Below are 15,604 nucleotides of genomic sequence, written 5' to 3' on the forward strand. Positions count from 1 at the left end.
CTATAAATATTTCAAAATAGGAATTCATAACGTTAAAACACATAAACCATATAAACCAATCATATAATTTATTCTATATGTGTTAAAAGTATAAAGGTAATAAACAAAATTAATGATTTAGAATATGTTATATACAAAAATATAATTTATGTTTATTTTTATTTTTATTTTTATTTTTTAAGAGGATATAATATGTTTATTAGAGGTGGCGATGTCTTTAAAATTAAGAGTTGGTCAATAATTTGGTTGGACAATTGTCCGGCCGGCTTGTGTCAACAAATTTATATTACTTTTAACAACAATATATATATATATATAGAGAGAGAGGGGGGGTGTGAGTTATTATGCAATTCTTTATATTTGTACAACCAATACAACTTAATCTCAACATTTCATATAATTTGATGAATACGTGATTTCATGAAGGTTTTGATTGTTTTACAATATAAAGTATTGATCATAATTAATGAACTTTAGTTATCTTTCATAAATATTTAAATCATAATAAATGAACTCTCGTCATTTTTATAAATATCTCAATTAATTGGTGGTTATACAAATAGACATGATTGCATTTAAAATATATTATATATATATATAATATATATTTGATGGATCAAGTGGTCACATATTATATATCATTTTCTCCCCTTAAAAAAAATTGAAATATGACTTAAAATGTGTGGTTAGTTGGTGGCATCATCAAGGAAAATGATAGTGCCATGGTGGCTAATCAAGAAAATTAATGATTGCTATTTTTTATAATTAATTTAMAAAAAAAAAAAAAAAACTATAGCTAGTAGAAGTCAAATGAATTAATGCTTCATTAGTAATAAACAATTATAATAATAATAAATTATTAATGAATTCCAACAATGTGAATATATATATATATTTCTAAAGAAAAAAAATCACAAAAATACAAATGGATATTGTAATTAATTCGCGATGCAGGTGGAGTATGAACTAAATTTCAGTATGATATATATCACATATATACACGTAATTATACATCATATGAAAACTAGAAAACGAAAACATATATATATATACATATATATATATATATATTGATGGAGGCATGGAGCTCATGCATGTCCATGCACATGTAGCTCCATATATTATCAATCAAAACCCAATCTATAGCTACATATGACATATATATATATATATATATATATAGTTATATCCATCAATCCATGCAACGTAAGGTTGTGCCGTACAACCTTGAAATATATGGCTTCAATGATGCCTAATGTACATTCATCTCCATTGCACTCCAAGAAAAAGATCGACGACTTCCATAAAGTATATATGCATATGCATGCACTCCATTAAATTCAACACATTTCTCGTAAATTCTGATCCAAGAAAGAGTCCTCAAAAAGATACTCCGGCCAGTTATATGAAGAACCTACCCCATCTCCGCCAGTACTGCCGCCGTAGCTAACGGTGGTGCTTCTCTCTAGTGAACCAGTGCTATTATTGGTTGTAATGGTGTCCATCAATGGCGGAATAGGAGTCCAGGTGACTGATGATGAAGAAGAAGAAGAATTGACACTTGCAAATCTTGATTGGCCATAGTCATTACCCACAATTTCATGATCATAATTGCTTGTTTGCAAATTCATGATTGAGACTTCTTGATCATGGAGTGGTTGAGTAACATGACTAGAATTTTCCACAAATAATTGTGCGATTTCTTCACTTTCTTGACCTACTTCTAGTGGGAATCCATTCATCAAATTAGGGTTTTCTTCTTGAATTTGAGGGATCGAATTCGTTCGGTTTAACAAGGTTGATAACCCTGTGTTGCTTTGGAGTAAAAGGTTGAAGTATTGAAGGTTTTGAGCCAATTGATTGTGTTCAAGGATCTCTTTGATGTTAGCTAGGGCTACTAGTTGAGGCAAGCAAGAAAACAAGTCGGTTCTTGGCCGATGGGTCATCGGATCTATACCCCTCTCGAGTAGCTTTTTTTTCATATGGGTGTTCCAGTAATTCTTGATTTCATTATCTGTACGTCCCGGTAAACGTGTTGCAATTGTTGACCATCTTCAATTAAGAAAAAAAAAAGTTAAAAATGGACATATATAGAAAACGTAAAACGAGAGCTTCTCATTGGCTGACATAAAAAAACCGTTCTGTGTTCACACAAAACGATAAGTCTATATATGAATTTATTACATGAACTCGTTATGCATACAACTTTTTGTAATGGTGTCCCATAGAGTGTTTTGAGCGACATGTACGTTTTCTTTCTATTTTTAAAACGTTTTAGGGTTTAGAAGAATTACTTGTTTCCGAGAACGGAATGAAGGTGAAGAATGACGTTCTCCTCTTCTTGGGAAAACTCTCCTCTCTTTATATCTGGTCGAAGATAATTCGTCCATCTTAATCGACAACTCTTCCCGCATCTTTTAAGACCTAAACATCAATAACGAATATTAATGTTAGTGTGTGTTTGTGTGTGTGTATATATATATATATATATATAGAGAGAGAGAGAGAGAGAGAGAGAGAGAGAACCAGCAAGTTTAGGGAGGGATCTCCAGCTTCCATGGCCATGTTTTTGGATGTAGTTGATAAGTTGTTGATCTTCCTCAGAAGTCCATGCTCCTTTCTTCATCTCTTTACTCTCATCTCTATTCCTATTTGGAAGAGCAGGAGACCTTCCCATTTCTTATAATTTGCTCTTTTTTCTTTTTCTTTACTTGTGTTGGAAACCAATCACTCCTTGGACTATATAATATACCCACACATATACATGTACATATACATACATACATACATATATATATATATATATGTATGTATGTATATATACACACACTCACCTTTGCTTCTAGACTTCTATTTCCTCACTTTTCTATCAAATAACAACTTCCTTCTCAACAGAAAAATAAACAAAATAAGTAATCAACAAGGACGGACCCACATGGATAGATATGGTGGCATGGGCCAGTGCTTCATGGTTCTGTTGTAAGGGGGAAATTTTTACATTTCTGAAGGGTGTCCTAACGTATTGTTTTGTTGGGTGTCATCATATAGTTTTTGAAACTGAAATGTTAACACATGACTTAATAGCTAAGATGGTAAATGCTCCAGCTTTTGTACTACTGGACTGGAACATGGCTCTTTTCTATGCAATGACAAGGAACCAACCAATAGATCTATACTAATATTATTAAAAAAAAAATCATATTCAAATTGTGCCACCACTTGAATGATGTATTATCATTAAAAAAATTCATCATCATTCATTAACTGTCGCAGTTGCAGATGCTTGAAACTTTATTGAGTTTATTGCTTGAAGATAATAACTTGGTGATACAAACTAAGAGTCTGTTTACTTACAGCTTAATGAGATTAATGATCTCGACACTTATTCGTTCAGCCATACAAAAGTGCTTTTACGAATTAAATCGTTAAGCTATTGAGCCAGAAAGGCTATATGAAATTAGCTAGGAACCGTTACTTGTCCCCATTAAACTACCTCAAACAAATTACTAGTAGAAATGCTCCATAAATAATCCGAGTTTCTATTTGCCTCCCTCAAACCCATCAATCTCTCGTCCCTTAGACAACAAAGTTATCCAAACAGAAAACTTAACTCATACAAGACTTAGGGGTTGTTCGGTTGCAGCTTAACGAGTTGTATAGATTGTATGGCTTATTCGTTAAGCCATACAATTGTTGTGTATTAGAGTATGAGGTTAGAATTACTTGGATAATTTTCTAGATCGTATTAAATACTGTATTTCACCCTATTATGTAGTGGGTTTACACGAAATCAGTACCGGGATAATCTAGAAAAATCATACACGAAATAAGGCGCTAATTTCGTATATCTAGTACTTAGATCATGAAATTATGTATTTATAAGAGAGGTCGACAGTTTGAATGGTTAAATGATTGTAACTATCAATGGATAAGGTCAAAAGGTAGTTACAATCGAATCTTAAGTTCTGGAAAATATATATTTAGGGATAGCTGAAGACTTTTAGCGATGGCTGTTCAGCGACAACTAAGGCTCTTCAGCACTCATGTATGTTCGCCTCTTTGCCTCAATCGATCTCAAGTAAATTACAGTTACACCAAATGGTTGATGACACTAAAAATCGCCAACAACAATCCTGCTTGGCTTAATCCGAGTGCTTTTACAGTCAGCCTAAATAGATGTGTCATATACACTCAGTCATAACTATTCCACAAATACCCTTGTTATATGACTAGCCTCATAAAAAACACCTCTCTTCCTTCAAAGGTGCCCTCACTTCCCTAAAACCTGCGATATCTCCTCAAATCTCGTTTCTTCTAACCATCACCGATCTTTCGACGGTTGCCAACTTTTACGATTTCTTTTAAATTTGTTCTTGTTTGATCTATATAATTAATTTGTTGCAAATAAATACTTATACTTACTGTTTAAGGGGTTGTTCTAACAAGGGTAAAATAATCATTTCTGACATTCAGACTGTTTATTCAACACAACAACTTATCAGTTATCATAAAGACAACTTTATCAATACCGACAACTTTATCGATACAGGTCTAATGGGAAATGAACCTAATAGCCCCGTATGGATAAAGTTGTCTATATGATTAACAGATAAGTTGTTTGGTTATTATGCTAAATAAACAGTCTGAATGTCATAAATAACCATTTTAACCCCAGTTTATACTTTGTCTAAATAAAACAACTATTTGATTAAAATGTTAAATAAATGGCTATTAATATAAAAAGATATCAATTTAAACATTTTGATTATCTGAAAGGAAACCTTGTGAAGCTTCTGATTATCTAAAAGAAAACAGGAAACGCTTGAAAGGAAACCTTCTGAATAGCCTAAGCAGAGATCTTTCTTCAAATTCTTGGTCTTTCAGGTTGGTGTTATCCAAATATTCACACCAACAGGAAACACTTCAAATTCTGCAAATTCATACCAAAATCAAACCTATCCCGTCAGAACAAGTAAAATCGAAAAGCTAGAAGAACAAACCATAGAGAGAGAGACTGAAAACCATGGAGAGAAACCGTAAGCTAGAAGAACAAGCCATGGAGAGAAATTGAAAACCACATGGAGAAATCGAAAACCATACAAAATAATCCCGTAGTGGAGAAGCAGAGGCTTGAAGAAGATGAGAGGCTCATTTCTTTGAAGGAAGTCGTTTGAAGCAGTAATCGATACTTGGAACCGGAAGCGTGAATGGAAGCTTGGAACATCAAAGTTTGAACCGGAGGGGGAGGGTACTTTATTGCAATGGTAGTTGGGGAAATTTAGGGGAAATTAAATGGCTTAGTCGTGTAAAAGAAGATGTTTTCTAGCTGACCTATAAGTCATCAACTAAGCGAATAAGCCACAACCAAACAACTAGTTATGGTTGAGCGAATATGGCTATACAGCCCATTAAGACACAACCGAACCAAACAACCCCCTATTCAAAAAAAAGTAAATGAACTCATTAAAAGTCAATAGTATTACTTATAATGCACAATGAACAAGTGGATAATGCAAGGATGAGGTATGCATCATTTTTGGAAATGCACACAAAGTAATCTCTTAGATTCCTACTCACAAAACCTGTAGTTGCTTTGATGTTTCCATCCTCAGAATTTGAAGCAAATATATACCATTTGTCTAAAAAAAAAATGATCTTAAAGCAATCAAGAATTACAATTGGGAACATGGGTGTGAATAATGTAGTAACATCTTAGCTTCTATGAATTACAGTGTATTAATTCATTGATGAATTGTTATATAAATGTAACAACTTACAACTCCACCTTCAGGACGATCTTCATGAACTCGTAAACAAAGTAGCTTATTGCAGCCGAAGGTAATACCTGCGAATTTACAGGAGTCAACTTCAATCACACATTTGCACAAAATTTGGTCAACTTAACCAACAATACGGTATCAGGATCACAGAACGTTGATAGAATGTGTGATGGGTCAAATGATACAAACAGTAATGCATGGATGTGAGAATTGGACAATATGACTTCAAAAGGAGAGTCGGGCTAGAAAAAATTTCAAGTGGTGCCACCATTTGACGATAAGGGTATAAACTATAGAATTCTTTAACAAAATCACAATAGATCTATTCGTTAGTTGCTTATATTTGCAAGAACGGGCCATAGGTTCGACCCCTACCATACTTACTTCCCACCAATTTAAAGAAAAAGCTATATAAACCCAAAATTAAGAGCTAAAAAAGGGGAAATTTGCTAAAGGTGGGATTTGAATCCACGGCATTTTGAATAAGAAACATTAATCCCACGATTTAGACAAACTCGGTCATCACAAACTTATGTCATAAGTTTAGTTTTAAGAAAGACTAGTTGTGTACCCGCGCAATACGGCGGGAGCAGTGAATTTTAACGATTTTGAAATTTCATTGGTTTTATTAGAGAAGATTTAACGATGATATAAGTTACACTGGTCTTTACATACTGATACAATTTGAATAAATAAGATTTATGGTTCCAATTACAGTCTATTGATGAAAAAAAATTGTATGACAGTTTAAAATCCAATATATTTAAACGTCTACATAAATGTATTCGATTTACACCAACAACAAAGAATCAAGAGATCGAGAGCGAGATCGAGAGTTCTAGAGCAACTGAATGGGAGATGAATGTGAGAACTTTTAATAACTCATGGTAAATATCAGTTTGAATCTCACCTTGGGGGATGGGGAGAAGACATAGAGGTATGAGGGGGTGAAGGCATGAGTGAAAGTTGTCAAAAGTATCTTGGGAACATGAAAAGAAAAGGTAATAATGTGCATTGGTAACTTATACTATATGTTATTTTAATTGTAGATTAAGAGATTTTAAGACTGAATACATAAAGTAGTAGTACTTAATGCATTATGAGTTGTTTTTATGACTTTGTGCATTAAAATTGTTTTTAAGATTTTTGATAAATCTTGTTTATAAGGTAGTATAGATAGGGGCACACAATGAAACATTACAATGGTACCCTTCAGCAACGTTATTTTTTCCCACTACGACAGAGCCATGAAGCAGTGGCACAGGCCACTGTATTCCCCCACATAGGTCCGTATCCCCTGCTCAAAAGTGAAAGCTGAAATCTATGCAGGCACGGAGCAGCTAGAGAGGTTTCTAAAATGGCCCATTTGTCGATTAAGATGTATAATCGTTGTTGAAAACATTTCACGCCACCACCCACCCTCTGTGCTCCACCCTCTTCGCCAGCACCTCAACATATGGTCCAACGGTTAAAAGATGCGCACCCCATGCGCTTGTATTTTCTAATGATGCCGTGAGTGTGAGGTCGAAGATGACATAACATATCGCATAAAGACGGGTGGGCTAAAGTGTAGAGGTGTCACTAGGGGGTTGTGTGACAAAAAGATTCACTAAAAACTGAAGGGTAAATTTTACCAAAAAAATCATGTTAAATCGCTAATAAAAGGCATCAAGATAGCAAGAACATACCTGTAGTAAACTAGGAATGAGTCCTGCATAAAGAGCCGAAACACCTCCATTCTCGACAATTCTTAAGCACGTTGCTAATGCACTCAATTTATTTGCCCGCACCTGCAATTGTAGCTGTCTTCTCACGACTTCAAACGGGTAAGTAGCAACCTCTGCACAAGCACCAGCAATGGCTCCGTGTAGTAACGTCCTCAATGGTCCCAACTCTAACTGTTCCAAAATGTTCAAATCGTTGCCCTGCTGTTTCATGTACTTAATTCTTTGCTTTCCTTCAGCTGAATTGAGATACGCTGATTTCAATATATCATAAACTCCATAGAAGACTGCACTTGAAGGCGCCATGCTTAAAATCGAAGGAACCAATCCTTTATAAAGAGATAAGATCCCTTCGGTCTGAATGATGTGGCGAAAAGCTCCTATTACACCACCCAAGGCCTCACCACCAGGCGCCACCAGCTTTGTTCGTATCTGAAAGGTTAACGCAACCACGTAAGCAATTTATCTACATCAAACTCTGGGTTCTTGTTTGACCACAATGGTCAAACATATCGGGTATCTCTAATTTGCAGCAGAAACGTAAATAAATTTACGGGAAGATTTGATATAACTTACAGTGTCGAGTGGTAAGCAAAGAATACTAGCAGTCATGCCAGCTCCAGCACCAGCAAAGAGCCTTTCGAAATTTGTGGTTTCTTCATTTCCGGTTAACCTGAGAAGCTGCCTTCTGTACGAATCGTAGGCACAAAAATTCAGGGCCTTAAATGGAGCGGTGCGAAGAATGTTAACAAAGTTGCCCTTCCAGAAGCCTTTCAAACCTTGAGAAGAAGCTATTGCTTTAACTAGCTCAAAAAGACTCTTCTGTTCACCACGAACCATATATTCCAGCTTTAGTCTCTCCAACGGCGCAACAAAAGTTCTGTTAAAAGAACACTCATTTATACACATACAAATGGATAGAGACCACATAAGAACTGGCACAAATCATACCATTTAGAATAATTTCCCCGATAATCAAAAGGTAATTTTCTTGTGAATGTTAACTCCTTAGGTTGCATTTCATAGGACTCGTCAGGACATGGCAGAGCAAAACTCATTGTTCCACGTTTAGCGCGACACAGGACAGGGACTAAACAACTAAAAAATTACCAATCTACCCTCATTTGATATAACCCTAATATGGTATTTAGTTTAACGGTCACCATCATCCATTGCCAACACCAACACCAACACCATCGGCTACCACTACCACCCCCATATCCACCATTTCCATGTTCTCCACAACCACCACCTCCACCACAATCAATGTCAACTATCGGCTACCATCACCCATTGCCGTCACCATCGACCATTGTACAGCCCTATCCAGGCCTAGTCATGCCAAACACCAGAGAGACATCGTTCTCTTGTTCTGTCCTGTTGTCCAATTCAGTCCGGTCTATGTACCAAATGCTACCTCATTTTGTTGACTAGTACCTTCAACATAATAAATGTTTGTGTACCTATTCTCACTAGTCACCTTGACCCTTTGTATTCAAAACTTGAAGTGTTCAAGTATCATACTTCTTAGTATGATTTGATCCAAAAGTTTGCATTACCACATTACAAAAGATCAATCCATCTGCTCTAAAAACGAAAATAGATATACAAATTGTCTTAAAGAGCCAAGCATATTGATTTCAAACTATGGATTAATGGATCAGACATCAATGTTTTTCTATTATTAGTAATCCATGGAATGCTTCATCTAGTCCATAAATTTAACCAAAATTCAAAGAATTTTTATCAAATTAAACATTGACTATCACTTCTTTTCAACCATATCCCTTATTTTTCTGTCATATAACCATGGCAAAAGGATGTGAAGAAGAAGAAGAGAAAGAACAGAAACCTTGAAACCATGGCAGCAACAGCTCCAGCCCATAAATGCTTTGTAGTGTTCATAGCAGCAGGTTTTCCTCTTAATCTTATATGGATCTTCTTCTTGTTCTTCTCCTCAACCACACTACCGCCACCAACCACCGCCGCGGCCATAAACTGGGTGGTGGGATTTCTATCAATACCATCACTACTTCCCTTAACTGACAAACTGACTGACAAGAACCCACCACCCGAAACCCCATTTTTTTGCCGGAAAACACCGCCGCCCGGAGTTCGGTGGGTAGAGCAGTGATGGGTATTGTTGTTCGGAGAAACGACGTTGATTAAATAATGAGGAAGAGTATTGTTGTCAAGAAATAATCCCCCACCTATAACAGCTGAATTCCCATTTGAAATTGAACATCCAGAGGTGGAAGTAGGAGCTTCAAGTGGGATTGAGCCACTCATTCTTCTTGACATATCTTTTGGGGATTAGGGTTCGGAATTTCAAATTAACACCTTGAATGCCAGATAAATGAATACAGGAATGGGGATGAACATAGAAGAAATTGAAATTGGTGTGGACAGTGACATGAAGAAAATGGCGGAATCAGTGCTTTGCTCCAATCGTCGCAGACTAGGATGAATTGGGTTTCCGAAAGACTCTCAGCCACAAGCTCTGCCCGTTTCGGTTTGTTTATTTGGTTAATCCTCCAAATACTCCATTTTCGATATTTGCAAGGATAATTAGGAGAGAGAAACTTTCTTGATGAGATAAAGAGTAAATTACAAATTTCGTCCCTGAGGTTATCTGAAAATTTGGATTGGGTCCTTTTAAAGAAATAATTACATTTCTTGTCACTGTGGTTTCATTTTTATTACGTATTAGGTCCCATGACTTAACTCTGTTAATTCTTTTGTTGTTAAAACCCGCATATGTCCCTCAAACGAGAGGCATTTTAGTCATCTTAATCCTTGTTTTAATCATTTAACCGTTTCTTTATTGATTTATTATTGTACATATTTTAATACATTTTGTACAACAATTAATAATAAGAACAAGCAACGGCTCAAACCCACAACAAGTTGTTGTATAATGGGATCTTAAACACATGCATGTATACCTTCTTTATTTTTTTTTCTTAGGTTTTGAAATGAGATCTTTCCTCTGTGTAAAAGGGGATCTTATTTGGGTTTTGAAATGGGAACCCTCTTTCAGTGGCGGATCCAAGATTTTGGTCTAGTGGGGGCACCTTTAAGGTAGCTTAAACACCCATAAAGTCGTCCGATGTGTTTTTAGCCTAATTCCATCATTCCAAGAGATTTTTGAAGTTTTTTGGATTATTTCGAGGGATTTTTTAAGGGTTTTTTTATCGATTTCAAGAAACTTTTCAGTTTTTTGGTTGATTTCGAGATACTTTCTTTAGTTGGTGGGGGACCCTAACAAGAAATTACTGAGGATAACCATGGTAGAAAGTAAAAAAAAAATAACTTTTAACCTTAGGAAAATTCATTTTCTTTATTTTTTTAATGGGGGCCCTTCCCCCCACCTTTTACATGGTAAGTCCTCCCCTGCCCTCTTTGTAATGTGATCTTTTCTCTATGTAATGTGTTTTATCGGCTCCACATAAGTCTTTCAGTTTCAAGTTTTTGATACAGATTTAGGGTTATTTTTTGGGTAAAGATTTTTTTAAATTCTTGATTTCCCAAATTTGTCGATGGAATGTTGTTGTTTTTCAAACAAATTTTGGGGTTTCTTTCTGATTTTCTATTGTTGAATCCAAGATTGAATTTGGTTGTTTTCAATCTTTTCGGTGTTTTTGCTGCTTGGTTCCATATGTTACGGTTGCTTTTCTTCTACATTAGCAACTTTTGTTGAATCTGAGTTGCAAGATTTTTATCGATTTCATTCTACATACATGCAAAAAATGAAAAAGATTCTTCAGAGACTTGAGCTAAATGAACCTAAAAATAGTAGACTTCCCACTGTTAGCAAAACACAAAGAAGGAATGAGAATGGAGTGGAGGACGAGGGAGACGATGAAGATGAAAGAGCCGGAGGGAGCAGCTTCAATGTAGAAGACGAAGGTCGTCAGAGAAGAGGACCAAACATCGATCGAGATCATTCTTAAGTGAAAATATTAATATACTTTATATCAATACCTGATAATTAATTTTATTTTTTATTTTTTAGAAGAAATTAGTAAAAGGACAAAAATGCCCTTGATCATGTTAACGAAGTTAGGTCTAGGAACCCAATCATAATAAAAATGAAACCATAGTGGTCATAGTTGTAATTAGTTTGTTCGAGGGATCCATTCCAAATTTTCATAAAACCACAGGGACCAAATTTGCAATATACTCTAAGATAAAAGAAATAATAATATCAAAATTACTTTAAGCAAGAGAATATTTTAGGAATATGCTTGTACCAATTACCAAAAGCTTTATTTACTTCAATCTTTGGTTTCACAAGTTTTGTGTTTTTATGCAAAATTTGACACTTTTTCATTTTAAATAATTAATTCTTTATGTTTTTCTTTAAATAAATAAATTATTAATGAATTCTTTATGTTTTTCTTTAAATAAATAAATTATTAATGAATTCTTTATGTTTTTCTTTAAATAAATATTTTTTTCAATTTTAAATGATTAAGTTGTTAAATTTTTTTAACAAAAAATGAATATCTATAGGTTATATTATTGTGATTTGCATGTTGTAACATGTTAGGGTCCCTGAATTAACTCTATGAAAGCATTTATGTTAACTCAAGACTATTTTTGTCCCTCTCATCTTTTTCATTAGGTGTGCTCAAATACCCGATCAACCTAATCCAACGTGAAATAACCTAACCCAAAGCAACTCGATGTCTAATCGAGTTGTAAAATTGGCAAACCGTAGGTATTGGGTTACTATTATTTGAACCCAACCCAACCCGATGAACCCGATATCCTTTTATTTCTTGGATTTAATATAATTGTTGAATTTCTATTAATATATACATTAAACAATTACACTATCATGTATGTTTTTCATATACACATATTTTCAATCTATTCATATCTCTATATAACTCATTCACTAACTGTGAACATATATATGTAAATTGAGAAAATTAACTGAATGTGATATAAGTAAGAAATATGAATAAGTTGTATCAAATGGTTGATGATGAAAAAGAAATTATGAGTAGAGAAATAACATATTCAAGGTTGAGAAAATATTTTAATATACCAAAGTATCAACCCGACCAACCCGTACGGGTTGGGTTGCACTTTGGTTTGGGTTGGTTAAAATTTTTCCAAACCGCAAGCATTGAGTTGGGTTTTTCAAATTTCCTCAATCCGATCAACCCAAGACATGAGCATCCTTACTTCCTATGGTCTCACTACCCCTCCCTTCTTCTCAGGTGAGTTATACCAAAGTACTCAATATTCTATAATCACTGATAATGATCGTTTTTGTACTGCAGATAGAAATATCAGTGAACAGAAGATCTACTTTAAGTTATTTTTTATTGCTCATTACAGATCAATTTGGGATATGTAATAGTTCAAGCCTAATGTTGTGGCTTAATTTATGTTGTAAGTTTAGTCTCCATAATAATAGACTATGTATCAACTAAGAACTTTTGGGGTCACTAATGAGTGGAAAGCACCCTAAGTTGTATACCCAAATAGCAACCAAAGATGTGTGCATTATATGATCAGAGAGCAATATTTCAAGATTATTAAATGCGATGGTATTCACATGATACGAAGGCGAACTCGTGGAAATTTTCCGTTACCAAAGAAAAAAGACATTACATAACTTTATTGCAACAACTATAAACATGTTATGGACCCCTCGCCTACTTCGGCCTCTCTGACTTTGGTGGATGATAGAATAAAAAGAAGCAACAACACGTAATAAGATGGTTAATGTCATTTAATATGATGGTATGTGCCCATACTTGTTCATCATTCTTTATGATTTCATGTATGCATGCGCATATATATGCCTGGGTGTATGTGCATGTGAAAGAGTAATTTCATTTAAGAATCGTAAATATTTTGAGAACCATGGAAACCAACCATTCATGATAAATATCATGAATGGTCTGTTCTCATGATTTTCAAAATATTTCTGATTAACATATGAAAACATCTCTCTCTCTCTCTCTCTCTATATATATATATATATATATATATAGAGAGAGAGAGAGAGAGAGAGAGAAAGGAGCGATCAAATGCAAATCATCCAATTTGTATAAACCGTGCAAACCACTCTCATCCGTCGATTTCATTGTTTAATCTTATGAAATTTTTACATGAAATTGTTTAATCTTGTGAAATTGTTTCATATAATACCTTTTTTTTTATAAAGTTGTTTCATATATGGTTATAAATTGTTTCGTATAATACTTAATGAAATTTTAATGAAACTGTTTCATGTATTTTCTAAAATTAAAATAATGAAGATGATAATATCCATGATTGACACACACATATGTATATTAACGGCATTTTACTTGTTTTCTTAAATAATCAGCGTTTTCGTTTGAATCTTCCTCTATGTATATATGTATGTATGCATCTTCAAATACAACCTTAAAGGGTACGACCGTTACAACCCAATCTTGGCCCTCCATTCTCTTGATCAACGGTTGAGAAATTTATGGTTTTTTATTGATTTAAAAAATTAGGTGGAGTATATTTTAATTATGTTTAATTTATATTTAAATTTAAATGTTAAAATTAGAATCCATGATTATTTTTCCATATTTAGAAACCATAACTCCCACCCCCCCCCCCCCCCCTTCTCTCTCTGTAGGTAGAAGAAAAAGTGATGGATTTTCAAAAATTTATCACCGGTAAACCAACAACCACGACCCTGGACTTCATCGTTGGTAAACCGTAAACCCACAACCAGCTCCATCGTCGATAAACCCACGACCAACTCCATAGCCGGTAAACCAACATCTCCTCCATCAATTGCACTTCCCAACCACCTGCACCTCCATCCTTGAGTTCTTTAGGTTTCCAAACTTGTGCCGGAGGTCGTCCCTAAACCATATCAAAAGCTTTCATCCCTGAGAACGTGACTTCATTCCAGAACTAGATCCCAAACCATCGCGCAAGTTTTCGAACCCTATTCATCTTATCCAACCCAAGGTTTCACTCGATTTGGTGTTTAGGGTTTCAAGATGAAAATCGGACCAAATCCATTCTACTTTAACACCTTGTATCTTCTTCTGCTTCGACCCTTTTCCAGAGGGTTTCATATATGAAAAACGATGAATTTTTTTAAATGGTTATGAATAGCTACAAATTGTTCGTGTATTACAGTACTGGATGGTTCATTTATTATCTAGTTCGACATAGGATGAACTAATCCGTTCATATGCTTCTTTAGTTGTAAGTCATTCGCTATAATGAATTATTAGATGTATTAAATGAAATTCTAAAGTTTGTTATTTAGCATTGTTTTAAATAGTATTTTTAAATATTAATTTCCATATTAAACACACAAAAATGATCAAGCAAGACCCTATAGAACTTAGAACCACTTGGGTTGTATCGTACCTATTCGAATTCAGACGTTGTCAAAACCCTTATAGCCATAGAGGTTCACCTACGATAACTCAAGACCATTTATAGTCACTCGAAAATTAATTAGTACGCGAAAGTTGGTCTGAAACCAACGATTGTGTTGTCTGCCAAAAAGAAACCCCAAAGTAGATCCATGTTATATTCGATTCTTATCTATTTTATTGTTCCAATAAAAATGGTCCATCATATAACTTTGTGCATGTCTTAATGCCTTCAAAAGAAAAGCCTACATTTGTAGGTTGTCATACTTCAATTTTGAATATCAAATTAATGAACCATATATTTAATTTCGATTATAATTCTGATATTTGGTTGTATCGTTATGTATACTTAGGGGCTGTTTACTAATCTCTTACCACCTCTTACCCGTTAAGAGATGCTTACCCGGTTAAGAGGTAAAAGTGTTTGCCTAACAACAAAATCAACAATCAAATTTTCGACCTCTGACAGTCCTCTTACTGGAGTCAACAAAAAAAATGAATCTTACCGTGGTAAGAGGTATGTATTCCTAATCTACCCTCTTCATCTAAAACCCTAAATAGATGCATCTTTCTTCATACAAACAGGTGGGTCATGTCTGATTCAAGGTGGGGAAGCGTCGGTGGCCATGTCTGGTTCAAGGTGTTGAAGGGTGACGGGAGGGCGGCGACGGGAGGGAGGTGACGAAGGGCGGCGACGGGAGGGCGG

The 15,604-nt window shown here is 34.8% G+C and overlaps 2 protein-coding genes across 2 annotated transcripts; both read right to left on the bottom strand.

Moving 5' to 3' along the window:
• Positions 1-1,250: 1,250 nt before the first annotated feature.
• LOC112509601 (transcription factor MYB93-like) lies at positions 1,251-2,675 on the bottom strand. Its single transcript, XM_025114649.1, has 3 exons — positions 2,527-2,675; positions 2,295-2,424; positions 1,251-2,052 (listed from the first exon to the last, which is right to left on the bottom strand). The coding sequence occupies exons 1-3, from the start codon at positions 2,624-2,626 to the stop codon at positions 1,341-1,343; spliced, it is 942 nt and encodes a 313-aa protein (XP_024970417.1). The 5' UTR covers positions 2,627-2,675; the 3' UTR covers positions 1,251-1,340.
• Positions 2,676-5,660: 2,985 nt separating this feature from the next.
• Positions 5,661-10,010, bottom strand: LOC112509518 (probable mitochondrial adenine nucleotide transporter BTL3). Its single transcript, XM_025114512.1, has 4 exons — positions 9,357-10,010; positions 8,081-8,384; positions 7,469-7,936; positions 5,661-5,845 (listed from the first exon to the last, which is right to left on the bottom strand). Exons 1-4 carry the CDS (start codon positions 9,803-9,805, stop codon positions 5,774-5,776), a joined length of 1,293 nt encoding a protein of 430 aa, XP_024970280.1. The 5' UTR covers positions 9,806-10,010; the 3' UTR covers positions 5,661-5,773.
• Between the last annotated feature and the right edge of the window lie 5,594 nt (positions 10,011-15,604).

This window comes from Cynara cardunculus (assembly GCF_001531365.2).
Source record: "Cynara cardunculus var. scolymus isolate 2C chromosome LG 3, CcrdV1, whole genome shotgun sequence".
Taxonomy (NCBI): Eukaryota; Viridiplantae; Streptophyta; class Magnoliopsida; order Asterales; family Asteraceae; genus Cynara; species Cynara cardunculus.